General features: G+C 47.4%; 1 protein-coding gene across 11 annotated transcripts in view; it reads left to right on the forward strand.

Annotated features, from left to right (window-relative positions):
• Nucleotides 1–22,511, forward strand: part of RAPGEF1 (Rap guanine nucleotide exchange factor 1) — a 152,649-nt gene that overhangs the window by 25,309 nt on the left and 104,829 nt on the right. For 2 of the 11 annotated variants that reach the window (XM_060101736.1, XM_060101740.1), the window contains exon 1: nucleotides 10,143–10,221. The exons of the other annotated variants lie outside the window; for them this stretch is intronic. In XM_060101736.1, the coding sequence (XP_059957719.1) occupies nucleotides 10,158–10,221 (64 nt within the window). In that variant the 5' untranslated portion in view covers nucleotides 10,143–10,157. Of the gene's footprint in view, nucleotides 1–10,142; nucleotides 10,222–22,511 lie in introns of those variants that run through there. 11 annotated transcript variants of the gene reach the window in all.

Genomic DNA, 22,511 nt, shown 5'->3' on the forward strand with positions numbered 1-22,511 from the left:
TGTTTATAACAGATTGGCAGCTTGCAGCCTGTTATATTAGCAGGTATTGATGACAGGATTGTCTGGGTCAGGTGGTGCCTGTCCTGGGTGTCCCAGAATGCCACCCGCCTTCTCCAGTAGGTCTCAGATTGTAGCACCTGGAAGCTGCCGTGCTCCAACCCCCAGTTTCTACTTCAGTAGGTCTGGAGTTGGGCTGAGAACTGGCATTTCTAACAAGTTCTCAGATGATGTCGATGCTCCTGGTGGGGTAGGTGTTTGGGGGTGGGGGCACCCTTTGGAATCACTGCTTAAAGTCAGGTATGGAGAGGAACGGAAAAGCTCCTAGGGATTCGACCTGAAAAGTTGCTCTTGGAGGGGGAGGAAGAATATAAAAAACAATTTACATGCATTGATGCCAGGAGCTGTGCTGAGTATATTTAATGGCTTCAACAGCACTGCGGGGAGGTGATAGTGGCTTCATTTTACAGATGAGAAAACTGAGGTTTACATGACTTGCCCAGTTGGCACGTGGAAGAGCAGGGTGGAACCATTGCCCGGTACTGAAACAAACCCTTTTTAAATGGATAAGTGGCAAAGACACCACAGATGGAAGAAGATTCTAATAATACAAGCACCGGTGAACAGCAAGAGAATGACGATGTTCACAGTTCTACTTCCAGTACCTGCTTTTGTCAGCAGCTTTGTGAGGTAAAAAACAGCAATCTAATTAGCTCTGACAAGAAAATGGCCAGGAGATCGGCAGCTGTGAAGAAAACTCTTTGATGAATACCACACTAAATGTATATTTTTCCTTGGGATATTAGCTAATTCATTGGTTTGATATATTAGTCGTCATGATTAGCAAGACCATTTAAAACTAAGTATCTAGGACTCGAGAACCAAACTCTAAAATTTAAATTATGTTTAAAGTCAGTACTTTAAAAGCATCATGGTAAGTGTTTACAAGCTTCTTCTGAATTGTCTTAATGTGTAAGTGTTCTGGTAGCATGTGGACACGCCCATCTCAGCCCTCCTTTTCTGTATCCCCTGCTCTTCCAGACTCTCAATTTTGGAATGTCCTAGGGCTGAGTCCTCCAGTCTCTTCCTGCGCAATCTAGTTCCATGTCTAAATGCCATCTAAATACTGGTCATTGCCAAGTATATGTGTCCAGACCCCGTCTCTTCCCTGAACTGCAGACTGCCCACTTAACGTCGCCACTCGGATGTCTTGTAAGTGTCAGACTTGATGTACCAGGGCTCTTGGTTCACCGCCCTACCTCCTGCCCAGCTGGCTCCTCCCTGGGTGCCCATGACGGTAGATTATGCCATTTTTGACCTAGTTGTTCAGGCTCAGAAATCTTGGAGTCCTCCCCGACCCCTTGCTCACAGCCCGTATCTGACCCATCAGCAGATCTTCTTGGGCTTACTTCACATATATCCTGCCTCCGGTCCCTCTTGCCAGCTCCTCTGCTGACTCAGGCTCCAGGCCACTGCCGTCTCCCCCTGTACTGCCGTGGTGCCTGCCTCACTGGCCTCTTGGTTCCCACTTCACCTCACAGCTGTCTAGTCTTCCTTCCTTCCTTCAACAGCCAGAGCGTGAATTAGATCACATCAGGCCTGATGAGGATTGTCTCGTGGCTTCCCTTTACACTGTGAATGAAAAAGTCCTTACCACGGCCTGCGCGTGGCACCCTGTACTCTGGCGCCTGGCTCGCTCGTACCGCTGTCCCTTGCTGCTCTTTCCCAGCCGCTCGGGTTTTTGAGCTTTTCCTTCGGGTGTTCTGGGAAGATACCAAGCACACTCCTGCCTCAGAACCTGCGCTTGCTCTTCGCTCTGCCTGTTCATCCCCCTCCGGGCATTGGGGTTAATGGCTGCCGAGAGCCTGTGGTCAGAAGCCACTTGCTGGTTATGTGACCTTGGGAAAGTCCCTCACGCCTCTTCCTCTTAAAAATCTTCCTCATGGAGAAAATGGAGCCAATGGTGGGGTCCTTATGAGTTCACGCACAGGAAGCACTTAGGTCCTGAGTCTCGGGAAACGTGAGCTGCCCTTCTGGGTGCGTTTGCCCCCTAACTCCTTTCGGCTCTCTGTTCATGTGTCACCCCGAGCGGCCTCCTCTAGCCACGGGGGTCCAAAGCAGTACTCACATCACATTATCCCCTCACTGTCCCCTAACCCTGCCTTTGCTTTTTTTTTTTTTTTTTTTTTTTTTAATATAGTGCTTATTTGCTTCTTTTTTATGATCTTTCTCTCTCATTAGGAGGTAAGCTCCTTGTCAGCTGCTGCTTCACCAGAGCTCAAAAGGCACACAGGTGAAGCTCACAAATTCTTGTTGAATGAGTGAATAAAAGCACACGTTGGGGCTTCCCTGGTGGCGCAGTGGTTGAGAGTCCGCCTGCTGATGCAGGGGACACCGGTTCGTGCCCCGGTCTGGGAGGATCCCACATGCCGCAGAGCAGCTAGGCCCGTGAGCCATGGCCGCTGAGCCTGCGCGTCCAGAGCCTGTGCTCCACAAGGGGAGAGGCCACAACGGTGAGAGGCCCGCGTACCACAAAAAAAAAAAAAAAAAAAAAAAAAAGCACACGTTGGGTGGGGGCTCAGCTTCGTAGTGGAGAAGGTTGTGCATCTTTAAAAGCCTGGAGAGCGTTAACTAGAGGGCGCTGCTGTGACTCCCACGCCGGCCCCGCCCCAACTAGAGGCTGCTTAGTCAAGGTGGAGGACCGCCTCTGCAAGTAGGGTGCTGTAAAGGGCAGGAGGCCACAGACCCTGGGGGCTTAGTGGGCTAGCGGAAGTTGGTGGGAGCCTTTCCCCAGTGAGGGCGTTGCCTCTTCTGACCCCGTCATGTTCCAGGCAAAGCAGAGAATGTGCGTCCCCCTTGATGGTTGCCCACTGAGAGTCTGCTGGGTGTTGACTCTTAGGTTTCATCTGCTTTGCTGGGGAGGAAGGAGGTGGGATTCAGTGCAGGCAGGAGCAGGTTCACACAGGGTACTGAGTCTTTAGCCAAAGTAAAGGCTCCTGAGTGGGGATGTGAGAGATGGAGGTGGGAAAGGTAGTTCAGGGGCTGGACTCCCAAAGGCCTCAAATGGCCGTCTGGGCACTTGACTTCCTCCTTTGGGTATTCCAGGAAGCATCAAGAGCTTAAGAAATATTCTCCACATATACTTAGACTTTTCCCCGAGTATTCCAAATAGTATGAAATAAGTGGCAGAGGAGAAAATTACTATTTTTGTTCACTTAAAAAATTAGTTCCTTTCTCTCAATTCCAGGTGGAATTAATAAAGTTGAGGGTGTGGGCTTTCTTCCTTTCATGTCCTGCAGGCTAGTTTCTGGCCCAGTCCTGACTATTTATGTATGTACGTATGTATGGCTGCGTTGGGTCTTCGTTGCTGCACGCGGGCTTTCTCTAGTTGCGGCGAGCGGGGGCTACTCTTCGTTGCAGTGTGCGGGCTTCTCATTGAGGTGGCTTCTCTTGTTGCAGAGCACAGGCTCTAGGCGCGTGGGCTTCAGTAGTTGCGGCACGTGAGCTTCAATAGTTGCGGCGCGTGAGCTTCAATAGTTGCGGCTCGTGGGCTCCAGAGCGCAGGCTCAGTAGTTGTGGTGCACAGGCTTAGTTGCTCTGTGGCACGTGGAATCATCCCAGACCAGGACTCGAACCTGTGTCCCCTGCATCGGCAGGTGGATTCATAACCACTGCGCCACCAGGGACGTCCCCAGTCCTGACTTTAGAAAGAACAACAAATAAGCAGCAGCTTCTTTAAAAGTCTGGATGCTGATTTAGCAGCGAGGACTCTGCCTTAATTGCTCTTCCTTTAGTGAACCAGCATCATCTGCCAGGGTCCCTGAAAAACCCGGAAGCTTTCTCATGGGGGTGCCTTGGAATTGGAGGTCCTGCCCCCTGTATTTTGCAGGTTAGGTCACACCCCAAGAAAGATGGACTGGCAGACTTTACAGTTCATTCTGTAGAGTGTCAGTTCTGGGCCTGCCTGGACAGAAACAAAGTAGCCTTGTGTGGTATACAGTATCAGTATTCAGTGAGGATTAGCACTTTGTTGTTGTTGACACACCCCTGCCAGAAGTAAGGCAGCTGGCTAGCTGTGGAAAAACACCAGGCTGGGAGCCAGTGATTAGGGTTCTCTGGCTGTCTGTGGGGAAATGTCTTTCCCTCAAAATGAGGAACCTCAGTTTCCTTGTTTTGGAATGAGAGGGTTGGACTAGCTCTGTGGATCTTAACCTTTTAGAACTCTTTGAGACTTTAATGAAAGCCATGGACTTCTCTTCCCAGAAAAATGAACACACATGATTTGGTCAACACTTTAGGCACCCCCTGAAGCCCATGAGATGAAACCCTGGACCTCTAAGGCTCTGCTGCCTCTGACCCCCATCCACCTCCCCCCGTTCTCATACCTCCAGCTGCCCAGGGCCTTTGCACATGCTGCTCCTGCCCAGAATGCTTTTCACCCATTTGCTTGGTCAGCTCCTGCTCATCCTTTGAGTCTCACCCTTCCCTGACCTCCCAGATTAGATTAGGTTGCCCTGCTAGACATGTTCCCCCCCCGGAACTTCTCAGCACTGATTACAGTGGTAACTAAGTGACTCTTTGCTCATGTTGTCTGATTCTCCCTAAACTCCACGTCGGCATTTGTCGGATGAATCTGAGGCCACTCAGGCCATGACATTCTGAGACTGATCTGTGAGTTTGCAAGTGTGTCGTAAGAGAGCCCCGGTCCGTGTTTCCTGTGATGCACTACTCGGGATGTGCCTTCGCCTTCGGTGATTCCGCAGCGCTGGGCAGGGATGTCACTTCAAAGCAGGGACTAGGGCATCCAGGAGACTGGCTCCCAGACTTTTTGCCTCAGTGCTGTGCTGGCCTGACCTCCAGGCTGGTCATTGCCCTTTGTTTATACTCTGGACTGAGCTGGAACTCCCACTTTGGAACATTCCCACAGTGCTTGGGGCTTCCTTGTATTGTATTTTTCTCTGGAGGGGAAGTGACCAACATCAGACTTTCCTCCCAGCAGACAAATTCCATGCACAAAGCTTCATGTCAGCTACTGAGCACCGGCTCCAGAGCCCAGCTTCCATCTCCCGCCCGCACACCTGGGGGCGGGGTGGGGAGGAGGTGGTGAAGATGCACATTACAGCGATCACGGGCCTTTCCCCTCTGAGCAGTGAGCAGCGCCTTGCAGGACTCCCTGGCGCAGGTTTCTTCTGAATCCAGTTGCATCTTGCATTGAGGACAGGACTCTGTAAAATGTTTCAGACTTCAGTAACCACAGTGTTACCTCCCTGGTTTATGTCGCTTGCATTCCATAATCAAAAAAGTATTCTGATGATACAAGTGTTTGGAAGTGAAATATTATTTTATTTGCACTAAGGGAATGAGTTATTTACCAGAACATTGCAATGGATCTTACTGGGATATTTTTTTTTTTTTTTTTTTTTTTTCTTTTTGCGGTATGTGGGCCTCTCACTGTTGTGGCCTCTCCCGTTGCGGAGCACAGGCTCCGGATGCGCAGGCCCAGCGGCCATGGCTCACGGGCCCAGCCGCTCCGCGGCATATGGGATCCTCCCAGACCGGGGCACGAACCCGTATCCCCTGCATCGGCAGGCGGACTCTCAACCACTTGCGCCACCAGGGAGGCCCTGGGATATTTTTAAAAAGAAAAAAAATCTCTGTGACGGTAAATAATTTTTCTTTAATGTATTGTCTCTAAAGCTGGATGTTCATAGATAATGAAATTAAAAAGAAAAAAAAACAGCAAAAATGGTACCTATCCTTTAGGTGTGCCAGGCACCTTTAAAACATCCTGTTTAAGCTTTAGACTGCCCTGTGAAGTAGGCAGCATATTAGTACATATTTTACAGAGGTGAAAAAATCAGGTCCAGGGAGGTGAAGTTCCTATCTCAAAGTCGCCCTGATGGAAAGTGCCCACCTAAAGATTCAAACCGGGTCAGCGCTCCTCCAGAGCCAGCCCTTTCCACTCCTCACGTGCCTCGTCCCTCTGGTCAGGAGAAAGAGGCAGCAGGTTTCCCGGCCAAGAATTAAAATTCTTGGGCTGGACCTGGCTCTCTCACCAAGTGTGTAGCCTTGACCCCTGCCCTGCCCTGCCCCAAGCTCTTAGGAGGAGATGATTTTGTCAGTCTGTATCCTTAGGCCCTGCCCTTCTGTGAGTCCGTGATTTGGGGCTTGCAGTAGTAATACCTCAGGAGTAACTTGGTGACACGCGGTCTGATTGAAAGCAGTCCATGTACCCACAGCACCCTCGGAGGATTTGCGCAGGACGTGGAGACACGTGATGCTGGCCATGCAGTGAGCTTTCCACTTCTGGTGGCCTTTCACTTTTGATTCGTGTCATCTGTTTGAGTCCCATGTTGTCTCCCTAAAGTGTGGACTGGATGGGTCACTTGCCCATCTTGGATGGTGAGCATATTCACCCTTGGGGACGACTCTGGAAGACGCTTTTTCTGAGCTGAGAGTTAGGGAGGAATTCTTAAGAATAGGCGATTCAATTTACCTAGCCCAACCCCCAGCCCCCATCAAGTTCACACGGAATCATTTTGGGAGGCCGTGGTTACCCGAGAAGCAGTTGAACCACAGGGTCCTCACTTCAGAGCTGCTCTCAAGGAAATTTCTAGTTTGTTTGGAAGCTTCATCAGAAAATTAGCTGTTAGAATGTGGCAGCCCCTAGCTGAGAAATGGCAGCGTCGGCCTCCAGCCCAGGTTTCCCTGGTGACCTGTTGTCCTGTGTGTGCGCAGGGACATGGGGAACTGACCCAAACCCAGTTCCTGACTTCAAAAGCTTTACAGACTAGTGGAGATAAAAAAGATATGGATGAAACTCCAGGTTGGGGACTTTGCCTGAGCTGAGGGGTGGGGAAGGTGGATGAAACAGCGCTCGGGCAGGCACACACCCCTGGCGCTTGCAGGAAGGAGAGTTCATTTATGGATTAGAAACTCCGGTTGGGCTTCCCTGGTGGCAAAGTGGTTAAGAATCCACCTGCCAATGCAGGGGACACAGGTTCGAGCCCTGGTCCGGGAAGATCCCACATGCCGTGGAGCAACTAAGCCTGTGCGCCACAACTACCGAGCCTGCGCTCTAGAGCCCACGAGCCACAACTACTGAGCCCGCGTGCCTAGACCCCATGCTCTGCAACAAAAGAAGCCACCGCGATGAGAAGCCCGCGCACCACAACGAAGAGTAGCCCCCGCTCGCCGCAACTAGAGAAAGCCCACGCACAGCGACGAAGACCCAACGCAGCCAAAAATAAAATAAAAATAAAAAATAAATAAATTTATAAAAGAAAAAAAAAACGCCCGTTAACACATTGTAGGGTGTGTTTGCGGGGGGGTGGGGAGCCTTCATTTGTTCATCCATTTGTTTATTCCTTCATCTCTCTGCCCATTTGTTCAGTAGTTATTAAGCACCTACTGTGCATGGGTATTCTGCTGGTACTGGGTGGCATCGTGTGCAGAGCATTTGACAAGTTAAAACTTTCTTTAGGTGAAAAGAGACATTAAGATGTAGGTTCAAAAGTAGAGCCTTTTTGATCTATTATGCTTTTGTAGATATTTTGAACTAAATGTCTTCTGGAAGAAATGAGGTCAGATATAATATCTGGCGTTGCAAACTTGCCTAAGGAAAATTGTTACGGTTTTTGGAAGGAAACTGAAGTCTCTTCAGAGTGTACCGAAAGGGTGGGGTGTTTGTTGATGGAGTTGGGGTGGGTGCTGAACTTGAATTGGATCTTTTACCAACTCTTAGGTTTCAGCGGTCCCCTCTGGTGCGGTTGGGGTGCGAGCCTTTGCTCTTTTCTGGTCTGTGGTTGCCGTTTGATTGGAAGGTGAGTTCAGCACACAGTGTGAGGGAAGCGGGGTTGGCCATGGCCTTCACTGAAGCATTTGCTCTCTTTCCTGCCTGTCATTGGAGGAGTGAAACGGACCCGTGCTATTTGCTTTAAGAAGTTTGGAATCTCAGGCTGTGATTTTGTAAAAATGATTTCTGTATTGGTAGATCAAAATAGGAAACCTTAAGATCTTGTAAAGGTTTGGATTTGGCTTCATTCATTTTCATACATGGGCAGGAGTATTTCTGTTTCCCTCAGAACGGGCAGTGGCTGGTGCAGCACGCTGGCCATGGCCCGGGGGTGGTAACAGAGCACACTGAACAGTTGGAGCGCTAGTGCATTTAGTGCCTCTCAAGCTCCATTTCTTTGGTTCTGTGGGTCTTGTTTGGAACACTGCCTTTAAATTTTACTCTGACTCCCACCTTGTACCCTCCAACCCCAATAGAACAAAATTCACTGTGATTATGTGCCTTTGGCTAAATTGCCTGAAGCCAGATAGCGGCCGTCTGAGCTAACACAGTTTCACAGTCAAAGAGTATAACAGTGTTGGTGATAACGATTTACCAAGGGATTCCTAAGTGTCCCTTTTATTTGATCCTCATTACGTTGCAGGAAGGGGGGCCCCTTCCAGGGCCCGAGAGCGGGCTCTTGTCTAACACTCGGAAATGAACTGTCCGAGGAGACACACGTGCTGACAGAGCAAGAGACTTTATTGGGAAGGGGCGCCCGGGCGGAGAGCAGCGGGGCGAGGGAGCCCCAGGAGGACGGCTCTGCCACGTGGCTCGCAGTCTCGGGGTTTATGGTGACGGGGTGAGTTTTCGGGTTGTCTCTGACCAATCACTCTGACTGAGGGTCCTTTCTGGTGGCACGCGCAACTGCTCAGCCAAGATGGATTCCAGCGAGGAGGATTCTGGGAGGTTGGTAGGACATGTGGACTGGCGTCTCCTCTCTCCTTTTGACCTTTCCCCTATTCTTCTGGTTGGTGGTAGCTTGTTAGTTCCCTGTTCCTCACCAGGATCTCCTGTGGTAAAATAACTTATGCACATTGTTACTGTCTTTGCCTGGCCAGGGCTGGGTGGTTTCAGTCAGTGTTTCCCCTAACGATTATAGCCGGGGAGGTGGGACTACTGGCATTATGCCCAATTAACAGATGAGGAAACTGAGAAGGCTGTGCTCTGTTCGCAGAGGCAGAATTTGAACCCAGGTGGTTGGTCCTGCAGCCAGTCTCACCCACTGCATGTGCTCCAAGGATTCTTTAAGAGCTTTTCTACCCTCAAACTCTGGTATCTAAATCAATGAAATCTTTCCACGTACCTTGCCATTTTCTTTGTTTTTACCAAAAAGCATATGATTTCATGCCCTTCTTTCTTCCAGGAAACCTGTTGTTCAGAATTTAGGTGGTGCCACATTTTCTCCAGAAAAATTAATTCCAAAATAGAGTGTAAGATTGGAGCTTGAGGTGACAGACTCCTAGATGCTTGTCCTCTGAGGTCTTTTCTTCTTTGGAAACTAAAGTGCAGCTTGCATTTTGATATTTGTTTGTTTTTCCCTTGGAAACACAGGATTAATGAAGTCAGCTTGTTTCCTCTCTGATGGAACTTGTCATCTGATGCACACTGGTCTGAGGGCCAGAATCTTAAAAAGAAGGTGTGATGTTAGGGTCTCTGTTAAAATGTTTCTTGGGCTTCCCTGGTGGCGCAGTGGTTGAGAGTCCGCCTGCCGATGCAGGGGACACGGGTTAGTGCCCCGGTCTGGGAGGATCCCACATGCCGCGGAGCGGCTGGGCCCGTGAGTCATGGCCACTGAGCCTGCGCGTCCAGAGCCTGTGCTCCGCAGCAGGAGAGGCCACAACAGTGAGAGGCCCACGTACTGCAAAAAAAAAAAAAAAAAAAAGTTTCTTGTGGCACACCCCAAATTGGTCTATTTTTAACTTTCAGCTTTTTGATATCTCATTTCCCACTCCTCCCCCAAAGAAAAGCAGTGTCCAAAGTGTTTGGAAATTAATCTGAGGCTGCTGTGCCAATGAGTAACAGACTGTCAAAGGAGGGCGGAGGAAGAGCTTCCTAGTATAGAGGTACCGAGACCCACCGCCAGGGCGATAACAAGCCTTTTATTCTGATTTCCTTCCTGGGAGTGAAGGGAGTTTGAAAGGCAGAGGCAAGGACCTTCCAGAGCAGAGTTCGGGTTTTTCTTGTGAGGGTTTGCCAGGGCTCACCGCTGGGTGATTGGGATGTCTGAGAGATGAATCCCCTTCCAGCTAGTGACTTGGTCCGTATTCGCTGTTCAACAAAGACACCTGGGCTTGGAAGGGCCCTGTGATCCTCTGGCTTTAGAATGGGCAATGCTATTGAAAAACAGAAACCCCTGAAACGAAGCCATCTGTGCCCCTGGAAACAAGGTAAGCAGGCCCTGTGCTTCATCTCCAGGAAGAAGGAAGGAGGCAGCCTTCTGTTGGGAGATTTTGGTTTAAAACCAGAGCTGAAACTGCTTGGGGAAATACCTTTCATCAGAAAATGCTTGCAGTTCAGCATATTTTAAAGAAAATTAACAGGCAGTTCTCCTAAGGAATAAAACGATTTGCATCTCAATGTGATGGCCTGGCTTGGCTGAGAACTTACTTAGTTCAGTTTGAGATTTTTATTTAGTACAGCACATGTCCGTTGGTTGAAAATTTTCAGCTTTAAAAAGTATCCCAAGGGGCTTCCCTGGTGGTGCAGTGGTTGAGAGTCCGCCTGCCCATGCAGGGGACGTGGGTTCGTGCCCGGGTCCGGGAGGATCCCACATGCTGCGGAGCGGCTAGGCCCGTGAGCCATGGCTGCTGAGCCTGCCCGTCCAGAGCCTGTGCTCTGCAGCGGGAGAGGCCACAACAGTGAGAGGCCCACGTACCGCAAAAAAAAAAAAAAAAAAAAAAAATATCCCAAGTAAAAATTTTGATATCCAGGAGTTTGAATCTTTTGTGACACTTTGGTTTAGAGAATGTTATTAATAGCTTTTAAATATATAGCGCCTTTCTTCCAAAGAGTTCAGAGTACCTTCTATTAAAAAAAAAACCAAGTCTCATATTTATCCATCCTAGATGTCTGTGACACGGGACAGCAACACCTGTTAAAACCTACTCGGTGTCACTCAGGCTTGTGTTAGCGTCAGCTTTGAGGAGGAGGAAGCCAGAGGGGCCACACACGGCAGTATGCTGTGGTGTGCTGGAACTGGAGGACCCTTTAGCAGCCCCAGGGCCTTTGGGTCTTCCAGTGCACTCGGCTGCCCTTTTCACTGTTATTAACCTAGCAGACCGGCAGTTCGCAGACCCGGCAGGCACCAAAATACCAAAGATGGTGCCCACAGGACTTCATCAGGTATTGGCTCTTTTATCTCCACTTGCCAAAAAGGGTGGAGATAGCACCTGACCTGTAGCAAGACAGTTTGAGCGCAAGCGTATGTATGGGTGTGTGTTTATGAACAGAAAAAATAAACTGGAAGAAAATGCATGGAAATGTTAATAATAGTTGTCTTTTGTGGTCAGATTATATATAATTGTTTTTCTTCTTAATAGGGAAAAGTAGGTCGGATGCTAATTTACTGTTCCGTTCTAGCCCCTCTGACTTTCCATCAGTCACTCATTCTTTGTCCAACAAGTGACTTTGAAAAAGGTACTCCTTACTGGTCCTTGATCAAATCCTGGTGTGAGCAAAACAGTTATAGAAGACATTTGGGGGACAGTTCAGGAAAGTTGAGCATGAACTGCGTGGTAGATGATATTTGGGAGCTGTTGCTTATGTTATTACGTGTGGTGACGGTAATGAGTCATGTGTCCTTTTGGGGTTGTCATGCTCAAGTATTCGGGGCTAAAGGGTTATGCTGGCTATAATTTTACTCTAAAATGGTCAGGTGACTGAATGAACACATACATACAGATAAGAAAAACAGGATCATTTTAACAACTGTTAGAATCCAGGTCATGCATATATGAGGTTTGTTATATTTTCTTTAATGTACTTTACTCATTTGGGGGAGAAAAACATTAAAAAAAAAAACAGCAGTTGCTGCTTACATCATAGTACCTTGTCCTTCAGGATGAATCTTAGCAGACATGGGTATTTACTGGTGGGTCAGGATGTAACGCTCTTTCAGTGCCATGTGGCCTGGTATCTCCAACCACCAAGAAGAAAATTGGCATTGATCCAATAACTCAGGTCACTTTTACAACAGGAATTTAATATTTGACTTACTTTTAAGTTGTCTCTGGTTTTCCTTAGAAAAATGTGTGAGTTAAAACTTCTTAATACTTCCATAGGAAGCAGCTGGGCTTACAGACAAAAATGAAAGCTTTTGTGTTTTGTTGTGTTGTTTAGTTGTGTTCAGAAATTTAAACGAGAGGGGTTGACAGTAGGGATTTCAGAATCCACAGTGAACTGGGGGTAAAAAGAAGAGCAGTTAACTGCCCCTGGTTTCTGAGTCTTCACACATCCCATGTACCAGGGCCGTGTCTCTGCTAGCATAGGGATCTGTTGGTTTGAGCAGGGTAGACCCTGGACCCGCAGTTTGTTCTCCAGTCCAAGGATCCACAGTAACGATGCTGTGGAGTTTATTGATTCTTCACAGTTTGTCTGTGTGTCTTTGTCTTTAAAGGTTGTTTATATTTTGGAACTGGGATTTTGGAACAATGGTTAGGAATGATTTAGTGCAGGGGTCCCCAGCCCCTGGGCCACGGACCAGTGTGGGTCCTCAGCCTGTTAGGAACCAGGCCGCACAGCAGGAGGTGAGCGGTAGGCAATTGAAGCTTCATCTGCTGCTCAGCATCGCTCACGTTACTGCCTCAGCCATCCCCCCTCACCCTCCACACCCAGCCCGGGTCTGTGGAAAAATTGTCTTCCGCGAAACCGGCCCCTGGTGCCAAAAAGGTTGGGGACCGCTGGTTTAGTGGATCCCAGCCACCACCCTGATCCTGATCCGAGTGCATTTTTCGAAGTCCAAGCTCAGTGGATGACTGATGGCACGAGGCTCTAGAGCAGGCGGCATGGAATCCTTGTCTGCTTTAGGGGCAAGCGAAACTGGGGCACGTCCTCGTGTGCATTTGCTGCAGGCAGCCGGAACTGCCCAGCCTGCCCCTGACTTCTGTCCGGTCTGTGTGTTGACCTGCGATGGCAGACTTTAACCAGAGCCAGACAGTCGTGATTAGGAAGGTCAAATGCAGAATAAATTCTGAAGGGACATTTAAAGGAAATCATTATCTGCCTTTTGGATCATTTATGTTTCTGTTTCCATGTTGTAGACCTGGAAAGTTAAAAAACCGAGGTGACAGAATACTAGTTTGAGAAACATGAATCTCACGTCTGCTTGCTGTCACCCTAAAGAGCATTTTACGCCTAATAGAGAAATGTCTCTCTAATGATTTTAAACAGTGTGGGACGTGCACCCTTTGAAGGGACCAACATTATACTCTCCGACTCTTATAGTTCTAGTTTTTCTTATAGCTCTCAGAACCCAGAACATAAGAAAGAAACGGTACTGCCTTTATTGGTTTTTACAATAATGAATGCTTGCAGTGGTTGATAAATTTAAGTCATTTGCATTACCATAGTGAGTTCTAGCAGGCCCTGTCCAAAACAATAGGATGGGAGGTAGGATAAGGCAGTGGCTTCCTGTGATCCCAAGCGGTCCATCCAGCCAGAGCTCTGCTGCCCCTGACTTTCTCTCTGACCTTGAACAAGTGAATTTTGTAATCCCAAATCGTTTCCCCACTGTCCTTACCTCCAGTGGCCTTCAAATGACTGCATTCCAGCCCTCACCACAGGGCTGGGCCGGTGGAGGGGGTTCTGTTTACTACAGTTCCTGACCAGAAACCTGAGGGCTGTCTCTTGGGATCATTGATCTGTCCTCCATACTAGCACAGCGTATGGCACCTGGTGCCCTCCGTGAGTGAGTGCACTCGGCAACCAAACTGAGTGCTGCCTGGCCTCCAGTGCTACCACGGGTATACATGAGGTACGAAAGGTGCAGCGTGGTTCCTGGTGCACGGTAGGTGCTCAGTAAATGGTATCTACCAGTGCTGGTGCGTGTGTGGTGGAAACGTTCCTTCTTTGCCTTTCTCTGCCCAAAGTAGAGGCGTCGGGGGGTGAAAACAGGTACACCCTCCTCTGTCCCACAGCAATTCTGAATTTACAAAGACTAAGTAAATTTATTGATGATTGTTCACACTGCAAAAGATTGCTTCACAAAAGGCACTTAAATCACAGTCGGCATTTCGTTATTGATTCATTGACCCAGGCACCTGGGGAAGCCTTCAATTTAGAGCTAAATTGAACTGCTCTGAAATATACCTACTATCCCGTTCAGTGCTCTCAAAAGAATTCAAGACAAATACCGTATGCTAACACATATATATATGGAATCTAAGAAAAAAAAATGTCATGAAGAACCTAGGGGTAAGATGGGAATAAAGACACAGACCTACTGGAGAATGGACTTGAGGATATGGGGAGGGGGAAGGGTAAGCTGTGATAAAGTGAGAGAGTGGCATGGACATATATACACTACCAAACGTAAAATAGTGGGAAGCAGCCGCATAGCACAGGGAGATCAGCTTGGTGCTTTGTGACCACCTAGAGGGGTGGGATAGGGAGGGTGGGAGGGAGGGAGACGCAAGAGGGAAGAGATATGGGAACATATGTATATGTATAACTGATTCACTTTGTTAAAAAGCAGAAACTAACCCACCATTGTAAAGCAATTATACTCCAATAAAGATGTTAAAAAAAAAAAAGAAGAATTCTTTGTTTCTTCTGGTCTTTTTTTTTTCATGAATAACTTGAAGGGTTGCTTACAGTGGTCATTTTGGCTTTTGGGAATATAACACGGGCGGGAGTTTCCTTGGGAATTAAAAATTGCAGCCGTAGTTGCAAATAGAATTGTTATCTCCTTCAGAAACCCCAGCAGCTCAGGGCCATACCCGCCTGGTAAATGGAAACGTTAATGATTTGCATGTTTGTACACAGTTGGGTGTGAGCAAATGAAATTAACACCCTCGGTGGAAGAGCTGAGGCTGAAGTGTCTTTCCGAGGCCTGGGCTGACTATGGGCTTAGCAAGGCTGGGAAGGAGATTTGCCTGGCTGGGTGGGGGTGGGGATTCAAGGATTTGCATACATTCCACATGCTCTCTGGTTCCTGTGCTGTGGGGGCAGATTTATAATTGTTTGGATTCCAGTCAGCAAGGGCGCTTAGACTTGCCTCTACAAGCTTGTACCTAGCCAGGTAGTCAAGAAGCATCTGGGGCCGCTGGATGCCTGTGTGCCAGATCATTAATATTGATGGCTTTTCTGGCCAGAGCTGGAGCCGGCCTACCTACCCCCATGCATTGTGTGGTCTTATTCCATTGCTTTTGGGGCTGCAGTGCTCCAGAATGTGCAAGGGCTGGACTTCACGTTTCCAAGCCTGTTTCCTAGTCTCCACGTGAGATTAATCATAATGCCTACCTCGAAGGACTGTGGCGCGAAATTAAATAATTCACGTGAAGGGGTTATAGCCCTTAGCGTACACAAGCACTTAATGAATCATAGTCATTCTTGTTATCACATGTTGCATAATAGAAAGAAAGTAACCCGGCTTTTACCACGTCCGCGGGCATGGATCATGGGCCTGGATCTGTCCCAATCCCAGCTAGCAGTGTGAGTGTGGCTAACTCTACCCATTTCCTTCCCTCAGTTGAAGGGATCACATGCCAGATGATCTCAGAGGTGCCTTGTGGGCTGTGAATCAGTGACCATCAGCACTCATCACTGCTGCTCGTATCTGCAAGCTCCCCTGGTGTTCAGTACCTGCAGGAAGCCTCGGTTCTGCTGAACAGCATGGTCACAGGAGCGTTTTTATGGTGTTGAATTTCTTTGAAAATAGTTACTGCAGGACCAGCCATAGCTGAGCCATTCCTAGTTAACTAGAATATTGAACTAAGCAGGACAGTCCATTTTCCCATCCTGAATAATGCTGAAATATTTTTTCATAATTACATAGTGGTTAAGAGCCTGTACACTGGAGCCCAGATGCCACGGTTGACTCCTTGCTTCCCCACTTCTAGCTGGCTGATGGTTGGCGAGTTACTTAACTTTTGGACCTCAGTTTTCTCACATGTAGATAGTACCGACCTCATGGGGAGGTGTGAGGGTCAAGGGGTTTATACATGTAAAGTGCTTAGAACAGTCCCTGGCACGTAGTATATGTCCAGTTAGTATTTATTAGTGTTGTTATTTTTAGGCTAAGTACAGAGAAATTTCATTTTATATTAGTCGAAAAGATGTTATGTTATTAAAGAAGAAATTGGGGAAAATTTGACAAAATGGGAAGAAGAAAATGCATATTGAGTGACTAGATCTAAAGGGCCTAAAACCTAGTGAGTGAGCAGAAGAATTAGCTGTTACTGTTAATTTTTTCCAGAGCTGCTGCACATGCATGCATATTTTTCATATGTGGTCTTCAGAGCTACTGTAATGACTGTGACATTCTATCATGTTGCTGTCCCATAACTTACTAACTCATTCACCTGCTGCTGGATATTGAAATTATTTCCCCTTTTTGCTGTTACAGGTAGGGTAACAATAAGTAGCTGTATTCATATACATTTGTGATTTGCTGGATGATTTCCTTAGGATAAGTTCCCAAGGTAAAGTTCCCAGTCCAGGAACCTGCCATGGACTATTGCCATGTTGTTTTCCAAAAGGGATGTATCTGTTAACATTTTCTTGGGTGACGCATAAATTTATCAGTTAGCCACAGGCACATCAGTGTTGGGCGTTATCATTTTGAAATTGTTTTTCTTGTGAAACTTAAATTGTATTTACTAGTGCCATCGTGATGAGTTACCTGAAGGCATGGGGCTCAGAGAAGGGAAATGGGAAGTTCAGAAACCATTATTAGTGCTGAGAATCTATTTTTGTTTCAAAATTCTATTTTCCCATGGTCTTTTGCATTGGACTTGGCTCAGTCTCTTTCAAGTGCTGAGTTTCACATAAAAAAAAGGCATGAGAAGATTTTATTTAAGGATACTCATTTACCATCGCAACTTTTTGTCTTCTGTCTCCCAGGGAGCAATGATTATTAAATACTTTAATTTCCTCACATGAAAGGGACAAAGTGAGCCCAGAAGTGTTATTAACATTTTTAGTGTAATGCTTACTGTTCAGCGGTGTGACTAATGACCCGGCGTGACTAATGACCCAACTCTTCCTCTTGACCGTTTCTGTTGAGGGATGATTCGTTACCATTTTCCCCAGATGCTTGTACATCATGGGGCACCAACCCAGTTGTTATTAAAATAGATACACTGCTATTAAACAGCTTGCTTCAAACCTTGCTGCGAGGGCGGCTTGAATCAACAAGTGCAGAGCATCAGGATGTTGATGTAATGAACGAAGATGATGTCCATGCCTGTCCATTGTGGGGTTCCAAGCCATGATTGGGTGTGACCATGCATAGGCTTCAGGGTAGGAGAAGAAGTTTTCAAAGGAAAGGTTATTTAGCATGCTTTTGGCATTAGTCTTGAGTTGGAAGAGAGTGGTAAAAATCTAAAATGATTACCTGATTTTACCAATGGAGAACTGAGGCTTAGAAAGAAGTGAAGCGACTTGTCTGAAGTCTCACAGCTGGTTTGTGGCTTAGTATCCCGTGTTAGGGTAGTAATATAACAATGATATATAATTGTGTAACAATGATATAAAACAATACAGCATATTGTATATATAATGATTATATATTTTATATTTATATTATATATTTACATGTTATAGAATATAACATGTTCAACATGTTGTGTTACAGTACATTATATATTGTGTCTACCATACATAAAGTATGCAATGTGATGCAATAACAAATGTAATAATAATACAATAATAATATGTTGGGTATAATATTAAAAGAATGCTGATAGCTTCCTGTATGCCAGGCGTGGTACTAAAAGATCTGTATACATCATGGGCTTCCATTAATCATTTTTTTTGTTAAGTGAAAGATCAAATGTAGGAAATGGAAACCATAAGTGTGAAGGAATTTTTCTCATGAGAAAGGTAGGGTGTTGTTTTGGGTGTGGTAAGAAAAGGGAAGGAAACTTCGCTTTGTCATCAGATATTTCCAAATTTAGAACAATATCTATCCCTAGCCATTGGTTTTAGGATATGCTTTACCCTGGGAACATGCGTAAAACACATTTCCGTATTTGGCTGTTTCTTTTCCAGCTGTATAGAGGGTGTCACTGATATGGAAGATAATAGCAGTGGCCACTGGCCACTTTATATCTAATTACCTTTGGGCAGTTGCTTATAGGGCACCTGGTTTTGGAAGTCAGTTCATCCTGAAATACCCAGATGATTGTTTCTGGGGATTTTGTGGTCTGCAGCTGAGGAATTGGCCCCAGGATGGCACATCTGTGTCAGGGGTGGGTACACTTCTTAAAGAGCCAGATAGTGAATATTGTAGGCTTTGCAGGGCCAGGAGGGACAATCAAGACTATTACGCAGGAACTTATATTACCAGCTAAAATGAAACCATTTACAAAAGGGAAAACCATTCTTCACTTGCAGGCTATAAACAAGGAATCTGCACCAAAAAACAGGAGGCTGGCAGGATTTAGGCTGCAGGCACAAGTTTGCCAACCCCTGACCTGTGGGGTCTTTTTGGTTTGGTGCTCTCTGCCATCGTTACTTGGGGACTCAGAAGCAGGTCACTCATCAGTTACCAAAAATACTCACATTTTCAAGCCAGAAAAAGGACTTAAATACCACCCTCCAGGTGACTCATTTTAAAAATTGGGATTACTTAAACTGAGCCTTCTGGTTGGTAACCTATCACACACCATTCAGGTCTTTATCTGTAAAAATACTTCTCATCACTACAGTGATGAGAAAGGAGATCAGGGAAGGTGTGAAGGAACCCGGTGCTTTGCATATAGAGGCCTTAAATCGTCTTCCTTTACCATTGGAGGGGGCACTGTCCTAAAAACATCCCAAGTTTCTGTACTTTCATTCATTCCTTGATTGATGGATTTTCATTCATTCAACAACATTCATTGAATGTGTCATGTGTCAGGCGCCATTCTAGGCACAGGGGGCGCCTAGTGAAAGATTCAGACATCACTGCCCTCCGAAGTGTCTAGTTTAATAGAAACAGTAAAACATACAGTCTGTTAGATGACAGGCATCATAGAAGGAGGGCCGGGGAGGGGATGGGAAGTCCAGGACTAGGAGAGGGATTGTTAGTTTTACAAAGGCGGGAAAGGGAGAGTGCCCAGCCGTGAGGAATTGGGCGGAAGTGCTGAACCTTCCGGACCAGCGCACTCCAGGAGGAAGGGGAGCCGGAGCAGGGGGCCTGAGCCGACAGGAGGACGTGAGGTCAGCACGGCTGGAGCAGAGGGACTCGGGAGAGACCGGTAACTTGCGAGGCCAGGGAGAAGCGAGTCACGTAGGGCCTTGTAGGTGATGCTAAGGAATTTGAAGGGAGAGCCAGTGGGATTTGCTAAGGGGTAAAGTATCGGGTGTGAGAGAAAAGGAGGTGTTTTGGCCTGAGCATTCTGTCTGTTAAAAACAGAAGAGTGCCAGAGAAGCAGATGGGGGCGAGGGGGGAGATGGGGAGTTGTGTTTGGCACAGGTTGAGTTTGAGATGCCTACTAGAGATCTAAAAAGAGGGGGCCGTTAGGCAGGTGAGTGTCAGAATCTGGATTTCAGAGAAAATCTAGGCCTTTCTGAGTTTTTGACTTTTGAGACTGGATGAGATTACCAAGGAAGTGAGTTAGAGAAGAGAAGAGGCCAAGGACTGACCCCAGGGCACTCCAGCATCGGGAGGTTGAGGTGACGAGAAAGACCCTCTGGTGAGGTAGGAGTAAACTCGGAGACTGTGGCGTCCCAGGAGCCAGGTGCAGACAGTGTTAGAGCAGAGGGACCGGCCGTGACAGATGATGCTGATTGGAGCCAAATCGCATAAGGACTGAGACTCGACCACGGGATTTAGTAACATGGCGTTCACTGGGGACCTTGACGAGACTTTTCAGTGCAGTGTTGGAGGTGAAAGAGGATGTGAAAGCAAAGGGGGCAGAGGGGAATTAGACGCAGTGAGCATGGGCGGTTCTGTGAGGAGTTTTGCTGCAAGACAGAGCAAAGACGAGGCGGTAGTTATTGAGGGCAGTGGGGTCAGGGAGAGCTTTCTTTTTTAAGGGAGAAGTGATGGCGTGATTGAATGCAGATGTGAATGATCCGGTAGAGAAGGGAGAACTGAGGGCTGGGGGGATTACTGGTGAGGAGCAGCTCTAACAGCTTCATGTTGTGAGCTCTGCTGCAGCACTCAGTCAGCGCTAACACATCACCCCAGGATTTAGGGACCTAACAACGGTTAATTTAGCTCATGCTTCTGCAAGTGGCAGTTTAGGCTGGAGTCCTGGTCTCAGCTGGGGTCCCTCCTGTGTCTGCCATCAGCTGCCAGGAAGGCTCATCTCTGCCCCTGGCAGGCAGCCGGGATCACTCACCTGGCAGCTGTCGGCTTCCTAGAGAGCGAGGCGCACACGGCCTCCCGAGGCCCAGGGTCGGCACTGGCACAGTGTTGCCTCCACTTCATTTCGTTGGTAAAAGCATGTCCCAACCCAGATTCAAGATGGGAGAGAGACCCCATCTCTTGATGGAAGGTCCCTGAAGTCAAGGGTTGGGGTGATTATTCTGTGGCCATTTTTGCAGACGGGCAGCCACAGCTGTCTGTGAGCCGAGTATATTGCGTTTGAGCCTCGCAGGAGTTTTGTGTGGGGGGTAGTGTTTTATCTTCATTTCACAGACGGGGAAACGGGGTCATTGAGGGTCTGGTGTCTTGCTCAGTGTCACACTGCTAGTCAGTGGCAGAGTTGGGACCCAAACCTTGGTCTCTCTGATGTCAGAATCCCTTGCACTCTGTTCTACATTCCTGATAGTGTGGGTTGACAAGCAGACCAGAGTGTTGCTTCCTCTCTTTCCTTGTTAGGCAAGGGAATAATATTTTTGAAGATGACTGTTATCTCATAATTAGAATGGACTGAGGGAGGCGATTATCTTGTGATTTGCATGTTTACTGTGGGGATTGGACAGCTGTATTTATTAGAATCCCAGTGAGGTCACAGTTGTGTATGTAATTAGGGCCTTTATTGACACAAATTCATGTCTCCACTGTCAGCTGGACCCTCAGTGCCCTCTGACAGTCTTTGTGCGTGTCCTTGGTCAGGTGACTGTCCTGTACCTTGTAGCAGCCTGTGCAGATAGTCACCACCGTCTACAAGACCCGATTCAAACCCCCTTTGCCTCCAGGCCTCCTGACTTTCTATGTCTGCCGTTATCGCTGCCTCTTTCTTTCCCTGACACCGACAGCCTGCCTCTCTCTCTGTCCCTGACACACACACCCTGCCTCTCCGTCCCTGACACACACACCCTGCCTCTCTTTCTGTCCCTGACACAGACAGCCTGCCTCTGCTCAGGTCCTTCTCCCTCCAGAACCTGCTGTGATCAACATCTGTCTCCTCAAGCAGCTGGACTTCAAGCTTTCCAAGAGCAGAGTCCAAAAGGTGGAAAACTTAGCCTTAGCATCAGGGAACTTTTGGCCCTTCCACTGGTTGTATAGCCTTGGGCAGTCGTTTCTCCTGACGTTCATGAATCTGAGTGGACAAGCTGAGCCATCTTCAAGACCACTCAGGGAGAGTGAGGTCTGCTTATGTTCACATAGAAAGCCCTTGGCCAAGAGCTCCCTTCTCTCTGCAGTGGCTACCAGTGTGTCCCGAGTCCCGTGTGTATCTGACAGCCCTTCTGTTTGCTGCAGGAGCAGCAGCATTCTCTTTGGCCTGTCATCATTCCAGTGTCAAAACTTTGTTGGCCCCGGGGCTCGAGCAGCTGTCCTCCACTTAGCTCATTAGGGAAGCAGCTGGAGAGATGGCTGGTCTGGGTGCTGATTCCACAGTCTCAGAAAAGATATTTGGTTGGAAAGTAAAGACCATGGTGAAGATATTTTTTAAAGCTCTCTTTGGATAAAGGGGGCACACAAATGAGTAATTAGGTTAAATCTAGCATTTCAGGTCTCTATAACCTCGCTTATAGGGAGCCCAGGAGTTTCGCTCTTCTGTGAAGTCCTTGGGTTGGGATTCCGGCAAGCTGGGTGGGAGGGAGAGCTTCCCTGGAGGAGAAGCCTGGGGCCAGTAAGGAGGGCTCTGTGTGTTGGCTGTGTTGTCAGCAGGCTGCCGCTGAGGCATGAAGATTCAGGATGAAGTTGGTCTTTATACTTACATACTTTGCTGTAAGAGTAAATCGTCCTGCTGCTTATTTATCATGTAACCTTGGGGAAATTACGTAATTTCTGTCAGCTTTCACTTGCTCATCTGTAAAAACGGAGGCAGCTAATAACCCCTACCTCATAGGGCGTGAGGATGCACGAATCGGGGAGTACTTGGCAGGGAGTTAGCTATGGTTGTAACTACTATGTAAAGTTCACCTTTGGTCTTACGGTATAAATCACTGACTAAAGATTTTTCATACTTTCATGGTTACTCTATACTTTCAAGATGTGTCCTTATAGTATTTCTTATTTCCTTAGTCATTCATTCACTGAGTTTATATTTATCAGCCTTCTACTTATGGGCAAGGTATGGTTGATTGTTTTCTCTCTGCTCAGGTTATGATGAGCTGTTCATTTCTTAGTGGTTGACAT

This window comes from Mesoplodon densirostris, chromosome 6 (assembly GCF_025265405.1).
Source record: "Mesoplodon densirostris isolate mMesDen1 chromosome 6, mMesDen1 primary haplotype, whole genome shotgun sequence".
Lineage (NCBI taxonomy): Eukaryota > Metazoa > Chordata > Mammalia > Artiodactyla > Ziphiidae > Mesoplodon > Mesoplodon densirostris.